Source organism: Anser brachyrhynchus (genome assembly GCF_964034855.1).
Source record: "Anser brachyrhynchus genome assembly, chromosome: 1".
In the NCBI taxonomy this organism is placed as follows: domain Eukaryota; kingdom Metazoa; phylum Chordata; class Aves; order Anseriformes; family Anatidae; genus Anser; species Anser brachyrhynchus.
This window is the reverse complement of record NC_137694.1, coordinates 192,621,142-192,629,517: the sequence shown is the minus strand read 5'-3', so window position 1 is coordinate 192,629,517 and position 8,376 is coordinate 192,621,142. Positions and strand designations below refer to the sequence as shown.

The following is an 8,376-nucleotide window of genomic DNA, read 5'->3' as shown; positions in this document are numbered from 1 at the left end:
GTGCCCCACACTGTGATGTCCCACAGGGAGCCCTGCCCAGGCAGGGGAGGAGGAGGCCGAGGAGGAGGAGGAGGAGGCCGCAGGGGGCACTGCGGGGCCGCCCCGCTGGCTTTGCCCGCTAGAGGGCAAGAGAGGCCCGCACAAGCGCGGCGGGGCGGCTGCCCCTGCCCGGCAGCCCTGGCGCCCTCCCCCGGCCCTCGCCTGCCCTCCCGCAGCTCCGGCCCTGCGCTGCTGGACGTGGCCGGGGGACGTGGAGAGCTGCTGGGGCGAGCAGCCGCCTGCAGCCCGTCTGGGAGGCGTCCTCCGGCCTCGGGGAGGTGTCCTCAGGAGGAGGGTGGGCTCTGGGGCGTGCAGGACTCACGCCCTGGGTGGCCACCTTACCACCGATGGAGGTGCAATCCTTCACGTCGAGGCCGTCGGCCATCCCAGAAGGTGGGCATGGGTTCGGCGTGGACCATGTCCTCCACAGGGATGAAGGGGTGCCAGGCTGCCATCCCAGCTGCGGCGGTGAGCTGGGGCATGCATCCAGCCCCCAAGGGCTGGCACCCTCTCTCCCGGCCCCAAGGGCGGTGGCGATGAGCTGCTCAAGGCAGGTTGCCAGCAGCGTGCCCGATCCAGCACTGGGAGGTATGGTTCAGCGGGTGGTTTTGATCAGTGCTTTGGCTGGTGTACGAATGCCACCCCATCGCTCAGACAGCGAATGATCCGAGCACGAAGCACAGCTGGCTAAGAAAGAACTTCAGGGACACCCTAGAGGCTGCTCCGACTGACTGCAGCCTGCTGCCAAACTCTTCCGAGCTCGCAGTCGCAAGTGAGCAGCAACAGCACGTGAGCGTGAAGAAGGCAGAAATCTCTGAACACAAACAGAGTGAGCCCGGGCAGGAGATATGCAAACTGGGACAGGCGATAGCAGACCAGTTCTGACACTGAGCTGTGCCGCAAGCACTGCTTGCCATGAGAAGGCCTCTCCAGGCAGATGCATGAGCAGCAAATGTGATTTCTTCCTCTTTTCTCCTTCCAGTCAATGCCACTTTCACTCTTGAGCTGAAGGGACTTACAACATCAGTTAATTCTGTTTTTAAAATCAGCAGGTATGGACCCTGTGCAAATACATAAATCAGAGAAATTTTAAATATCTTTGGTAGTTTTAACACTTTCATCACTTATCTGCCTTCAAGTATTGCCTACAAATATATTCCAAGAGGCTGTCTTTGTGTCTGTGTCAATGCACTGGACTGAATCTGACTAATAATGACATTATTACTTTTTTACTGAAATCAAGTTATCTTAAAATAATGTAACCTGATAGCTTACTCCCTAGTACAGTCCCAAAGATCATATTCTGCCATGCTTATTAAATGTAGGTTCACTGATTCTTATATGCAGCAAAATAACAGAATGGCATAAGAAATCCATGTCATATGTCCTGCTGCAGCTGTATGTGCATGCTGACACTGATGCTGATGTTTTAAACGGCATTATATCCTAAACTGCATTATGTTTTACAGTCCTCTGATCTGAAAATTTGGTGAACTGAGCGTACCTCATGAAACAGACCTTTCCGTGGGATTCCAAATTCTGGTAATCTCTCTTTTTTTTTTTTTTTTTGTAGTATGTACCCTTACTTTTTTTCCTACTGATTCTGAATTGAAAAAGCAAGAACATAAGAACATTCTTCTAGATCAATGTTCCTAAACCTATGGGCACTTCTTATGTTAATCCAATCAACCTGAATTGCATGGCTAATAGGTTTTCACAAATATTTTATTTATTGCCAGGTAACCCAATGTTTCATGATCATGTGTTTCAGTAACTTTTCCTTGTTGAGATGACAAGAGTTTTCCTTAGAGAATTAATCCGTGCAGCTGTATTAATAGTTTAATGCCCTCACCATCCTTTCTGGGGAAATGCTGAATCACATGTATAGCACAGCAGGTGGGATCCATCCAGTCCTATCTAGACCTCTGTCATGGAGAAGTCTCCATCTAATATAGGCTCCCTTCATACACAGGAAAGAATTAAGCATCTCTAGTGCATGAGTCATGTCATCCTAAAGTAGACGCCTAGAATAGGTCAGATGATTTGTGCCCTAAAATTGCTCCTATTTCTCTGCATTAAAGAACAAGTAATCTAGATCTAGTTGTCTCCACAGTAGCAGCCTGATGTGAGGTGAGATAAATTATGCTCTTGTCATCGTCAGGTTTATATCATGCTCCCAAAGTACCCTGAGAATTCCTGTTTGTTAAAAAAAAAATATGAATGTAACGTTACATTCTGTATTATTTTCTATATATGAAAAGGCAGCTTTTTAAAGTTTGCTGACTCAAGACATTTTAGTAAAATTGGCAAATGCCATGCGTTTCACTGGAAAGTTGTAGAACCTCTTTTTTTAATAGTATAAATCTTCCAATTCTTCATCTGCAGGGCTTGGAAGTAAACGAGTTAGTTATTGTAGGTCCAGGAAAGGATTCTGTACTTTTGGTGAAATTATGCAATCTGTGGGAAAGAAAAAACAAACAAACAAACATTTTCTTATGGTAGGCTGATTTTTTTTTTAAATGACACTCAACGTCTGATATGTGAAGAGTTCTTGTTAAGTTCAATGGGTTGGCAGAGTACAGGTAAGACAGTAAAAAAAAAATCATGACTTTAAAGCTTGCCAGAGGTGTCACATCAGTGTGGTGCATGTGAGGAGAATGTGTGCCAGGAACTACTTAAGAAATGCAGGATTCTTCTTACCAGCTCTGCTAGCAGGAGTTAAAATCCTGCATAAAGCTGATGAGTAAGCTCTTGATGACTCACTGTGGCAGATGCAGTCTTTAATTCCAGGAGGGTATAAGGGAAGTGGGTGTGAATCTCTAGTTGAGGGGAGCTAGGGATGTTCCTGCCTCCGTGTCTTGGGGATAAAAGTGTAGGTTTTTAATACAGCCTGAGCTATCAGTAAAGCCATACTTCTGTAAGGGGTAAGTTTGACATTACACATCACACATAGATTTTATGTGAAGCAGGGTTGGAACACCACCTACTCACAGATGGGTATAATTTTGGGGATGTCCTGCATAATTCATGTGTGGCTTTGATACTTATGAGTAATTCAGACATCAAAGCCTCAACTTAGATAACACTTTTATAACACTAAACTTCCTAGAGCCAATAATATGTGGGCTTTCGTTTGAGTTCCTTAAAAAAAAAAAAAAAAAGCAAACAACAACAAATAAAACCAACTCTACCAATACTTCCTCCTTACCTTCAGATATTTTTCGTAAGGTATGCTGGTCTGAAGTACAAGCTAGAAAATAATGAAGCTTGGGCTAGAGAAAAAAAAAATCCCTATTGTACTTTTCACTGGGACTACAACTGTAAATTTTAAGGCACTGGGAAGGAGCGAGTCTGTTTCCAGAACGAGCAGCACCAGACAGCAGATAGCAGGCCCCTTGGTCTCTCTGCGGTAAGCTCCTTTTGCTTTGCCAGTGGCACAAGCCTTCACTTCTCAGCAGCCCAATTTCCTAACAAGCAATTTTATGTTCCCTTCCAAGTTACACATTATGCATGGAAAAAGCTTCCCATTAATAACCATAAAGCTCCTTTATTGTTCTCCTTCAAATCTCCTTAAAACTTCCTTCTGCCACAAAACACTTGTCATTGGCCAGGCCTGTTGCTTTTTATTCTCAACGCTGCTTTTCCCTTATCCTTCCCCCATGTGTCTGTGGTATACACCTGTTGTCTTTCATCATGGGTTAAGATCATAAGCTCTTTGGGCATAGACCATCTCTCTGATTACATGTGTCTACAGTATCCAGCACAATGGGACTGTGATCCCTGAGCGGGGGCCTCTGGGTACTGCCGTGATCAAGTTGATAAAGAATAATGATTTTTGACATGGCGAGTTCTGCAGTTTTTCCCAAGTCATTCTGCAGTTGTTCACACTGATACATCCATTGTGTGTGTGAGAGCAGTGTCCTTAAACCTGATATATATGGAACATGACCGGGGAGCGCTGAAGCAGTCCCTCCTGGATTTGGGGGTGGGGGTGCTGGCCTGGCCTGGCACTTCGAAATGCACGGACTGACGTGCAGCAACTGTTTCTTCTGTGGGTTTTTGTGGGTCTAGCAGGATGGGACCCTGCTCTGATGCTGCCGAAACCCATCTTTCAAATAGTAATAATGACCGATGGAGGCGAATGAAGGCGAGGTGGCTCTTGTGCCACTGGCGTGGGGTTTGCCCATTCCCTGAACACCCCTGAGGATTGAGGACACAGCCTGTCCCTGCTGCAGTTCCCCCACGGACGTGGGAACTGGAAGTCTCTATCCCTCCTCTCAAGTGTTAAGTCACTGTGGCAAGCGGGGGGCTGCTGAAAGGCTGGGAGCTGGGCTGCTGGCTTTTGTGGTGGGGAAGGCCAGGAGAGCCGCTCCCCCTGCGGCATGCCCATCCCTCAGGAAGACATGCAGAGAGTCAAGTATTTTTAATTAACCTCCTTGCAAAACCCTCCTTTTCCTGAGCTCCATTTCCAGCCTCCACCGGGTGACCTTCCTGGGCCCCGCCACCTCTGAGACGTGCAGCATCATTCCCACCGTGCAATCTCTCCCCCCAGCTCCCATGATAATATATTTCTTCTCTTTCTCTCCTTCTCTCCCCCTCTCCCCCCGCCGGCAGAGAAAAAAAAAACCACGCCTGCCTTCAGGTTTTGCATTTAATTCCGGGGGGCTGCGGGAGCCGTCCTCTCCCTCCGTGCAGCCCCCGCATTGTGCCCAGTCCTTGAGCTCTGCTCGAGCAATCCTTCTGGAAAGGCAGGAGACCCTTCTGTCGCTTTGCTAATGAATGCAGCTATATTGGAGAGCGGCAAAACAACAATAACATCAATCATCGGCATCACGAGAAGAAACATAAATCCTCTCCCCCCCCCCCTCCTCTAATGCCCCCCACCGGCTCTCTCCTGGCGGTTTTAAATAACTTCTGCTTGCGGGAGGAGAACACTTTACTTACGTCTCGGCGCCGTGGGGATGATTTTTCCTCCCTGCCTCCCCCCGATCCTCTTCTCCTTCCCCTTCACCCTGCTCGGACGGACTTGTGCCCGTAGCGCTTGGGGTTCCCTGCGGCCACAAGGGGCATCCCCCCAAAACGCCCCCCGAGCCCCGGTGCGGGGGCACAGCGGGGCTGCAGGACCAGGGGGAGAGGGGCTTCAGGATCCCAGGGGAAAGGGGCTTTAGGATCTGGGGGAAAGGGGCTTTAGGATCCCGGGGACAGGGGCTTTAGGATCTGGGGGAGAGGGGTTTCAGGGTTCCGGGGACAGGGGCTTTAGGATTCCGGGGACAAGGGGAGCAGGAGGGGAGAGGAAAACCGCGCGGCGTGGCCCATGACCATGCCTCCCCCCTAAAAAAAAATAAGACAAAAACCCCTCCCAAACTTCTCGGTGACCACGCCGGTTTGACTTTGCACCCCTCTTGGCGCAGGGGCTCAACGGGGGGCTGCAGCCCCCGGGGGATGGAGGGGGGGGGGCCTGGGGCGGGCGCTGCCGAGGGCACCCCCCGGAGCTGATCCGGCAGCGGGGTGACCCCGGGGCACGTAGCATCTCCCCCCCCCCCCCTTTCTCCCCCAGCTTTTATTATTTCTTCCCGAGCCCCTGCGCTGCCGCAGAGCAGTAAGAGTGCCCGGCGCCGGGAGCGCGTCTGTATTGCAGCAGGTAGGGCTGAGCGCTAGGACCTCGGAGAATCCTTCCAGCAGCAATCAGGACTACCTTAAACCCAGCCCAATGCCTCTTCCTGCGCCACTCTGCGTGCTGGATGGAGATCCACAGTCAAGAGCTGCAGCTCAGTGCTGGAGTACAACATTTCACAGGGAGCCCTGCAGAAGCAACACCTGTTTCGAGCCAGCCAAGAAAGGCACAAGCACTTGTATGTTGCTGCTTTGCTTGTGGATCGGCAATAACCCTAAACCAGTGGACATCTGCTGAGCCTCCTGAGAATTCTGGATAATAGATTTGGACGTCAAAAGTTTTATTTTTTAATTTTTTTGTGCCTTTTGCCTTTTTTTCCTTTCCATTTTTTTTTTTTGGATTTATCTCAGCCAACAACGTGAGATTTCCCCCCTCCCCCTTTGCAGGATTCATGCTGATGTATGCAGTCTGTTATAGAGTAAAAACAGCGCATGCCTTTCTGGAGTCAGAATCCATAAATCCTGACGTAGCCTGTGCATCTTAAAAAAAAAAAATCCCTATAACGCCTAGGTATTTAAGTTGCTATGGTCATTCTTATCTTAAACCAAATGGAGAAACTACGGATTTTTTTCTTTATTACAGTTGGATGGGCTGAAGACCTTATTGCTTGCTAAGAGCTGGGGATATATGCATTTATATAGATATACACATCTATATGTTTATAAATATGTCAGTGTGTGAGTATAAAGTGGTGGTTTCTTAGACTAACTGGTTTGACCTTGAACCTGTACCAGTCAAAACAGAATATTACTTTTATTTATGCATTTAATGGATTGAAGAAAGAACATTTTCTCTGTAACTGCGCTAGGGAGGGGAGAGGAGTGGAATATACCTAATCTTATATCTCCTGGGTTTGGCACCATCATTATTGTTTATTCTTATTCTCTAAAAGCAGAATCTTCTGATGGCTCCCTTAGGTGAAGTTGGGAACTATTTCGGTGTGCAGGATGCAGTACCCTTTGGGAATGTGCCCGTTTTGCCGGTGGATAGTCCGGTTTTGTTAAGTGACCACCTGGGTCAGTCTGAGGCAGGTGGGCTACCCAGGGGGCCTGCGGTCACGGACTTGGACCATTTAAAGGGGATCCTCAGGCGGAGGCAGCTATACTGCAGGACTGGATTTCATTTAGAAATCTTCCCCAATGGTACTATCCAGGGAACCAGGCAAGACCACAGCAGATTTGGTAGGTATTATCCTTAACCCTTTAGGGGTCATGTGATGAAATAATGTGCTCCAGCTCCGGGCGGGGGGACGGCGGGGGGGGAAGGGGGTGTCAAGCGGGAGGAGAGGGGGTTTGCGACGGGGTCTGAGCAGCCGAGGGGGAAAAATGGATGGGGCCGGGGCCGGGGCCGGGGCCGTAGCCAGGCGGCACCGCCGCAGCGGAGCAGGAGCCCTCGCCAAAGTCGCCGGGTGCTCGGTAGCGGTGGTCGGGGGGCTCCGGGGTCCCCTTCGGGGCCGGGAGGGGGGCGGTGGCTGTGGCGGTGGCGGCGGCGGTGGTGTGTGGGGGATTTTTTTTTTTTTTTTTTTTTTTTTTGCTTAGGAACCAGCAGAAATTTTCTACGGAACGCTTGGATTTGGCGAGTTTAAAGGGGTTTTTAATCATTAACCACGACGATTTCAAACGCCCCGAGTTTCCTGAAGGGAGTGGCTGTCGCCCTGTACGCAAATGAACGAGGGCTTTCCTTTCGGTTTCTCTCCCCATCACCACCTGCCCCGGTGGCAGATCCGGCCCCCGCCGGGCTCCCTGCGAGCAGCCCCCGGCGGCGGGCAGCCCCCGGCCGGCCTCGGGGCTCGCAGCCCCGCCGCAAAACGCTCCCTGCCCGCTGCGAGCCGCCGGGGACCGGGCAGGATGGCTTTTCTCTTTGTGACTCAGCAGCCGGGGCTGGAGGGCTCACGGCTCCGTGCCATTTCATTCCCGCAGCCTGGGTGCTTGGGACCGCACGGGCACGCACCCGCGGCCACGCACACGCGAGTCCGGGGGGACTCCCCCCAGCCCCGGCAAGCTTGCAAGTTACCTAAAGCAGCCCGGAGGAGCCGATTCTTTTGGGGTTTTGAGGAGGGGTGAGGCGACTGCACCAGGTTAGCTAAGCCGCGCTCCCAGCTGTTGGAAGGAGTTAACTTGGGAGCGAAGCAACCTGACAGCGCTTACACTCGGTCGTAAAAACAAAGTCCCGTGGTGCTTTTTATTTTTATTTTCATTTTTTTTTTCCCCTTCGCGTTTTAATGCCAGATGTTGAACCATATCTAAACCGTATTTTATTGCTCGGTGAAGCTGTTTAGATAATGCCGGTGTTGCAGGGGATGATCGCGAAAGGGCGCAGAAGGGAAGAGGCGGGGGGGGGGGGGGGGGAAGGGAAAGGCAGGGAAGGGGAGAGGAGAGGAGAGGAGAGGGCTGGGGCTCGCATGGTGGCAGGTTCGTCCTCCATCCCCAGCTCCCTGCCACCCTCAGGCCGGCTCCAGGCTCTGCCTCCCTCCCCCGGGCGTGCTGGGGGGAGCGGAGGGCACAGAAAGTGCGGAAAGTGCCGGGCGGAAGGGAAAGGCGGTGGCGTAGCGCGGGGACCGGAGCAATTCGGCATCAAGGCTTTCTGATTTGATTTATTTTATTATTATTATTTTTTTTAATTATTTTTTTGAGACGCTGCGAATAGCCGCAGGCACAGGTTTC

The 8,376-nt window shown here is 50.9% G+C and overlaps 1 protein-coding gene across 5 annotated transcripts in view; it reads left to right on the top strand.

The window, feature by feature from the left end:
• Positions 1 to 5,734: 5,734 nt before the first annotated feature.
• The window catches only part of FGF9 (fibroblast growth factor 9), a 28,101-nt gene continuing 25,459 nt past the window's right edge, over positions 5,735 to 8,376 (top strand). The window contains exons 1-2 of one of the 5 annotated variants that reach the window (XM_080591341.1): positions 5,735 to 5,891; positions 6,631 to 6,894. In XM_080591341.1, coding sequence (XP_080447467.1) covers positions 5,750 to 5,891; positions 6,631 to 6,894 — 406 coding nt within the window. In that variant the 5' untranslated portion in view covers positions 5,735 to 5,749. The other 4 variants (XM_080591340.1, XM_080591339.1, XM_080591335.1 and 1 more) reach the window with 4 other exon arrangements.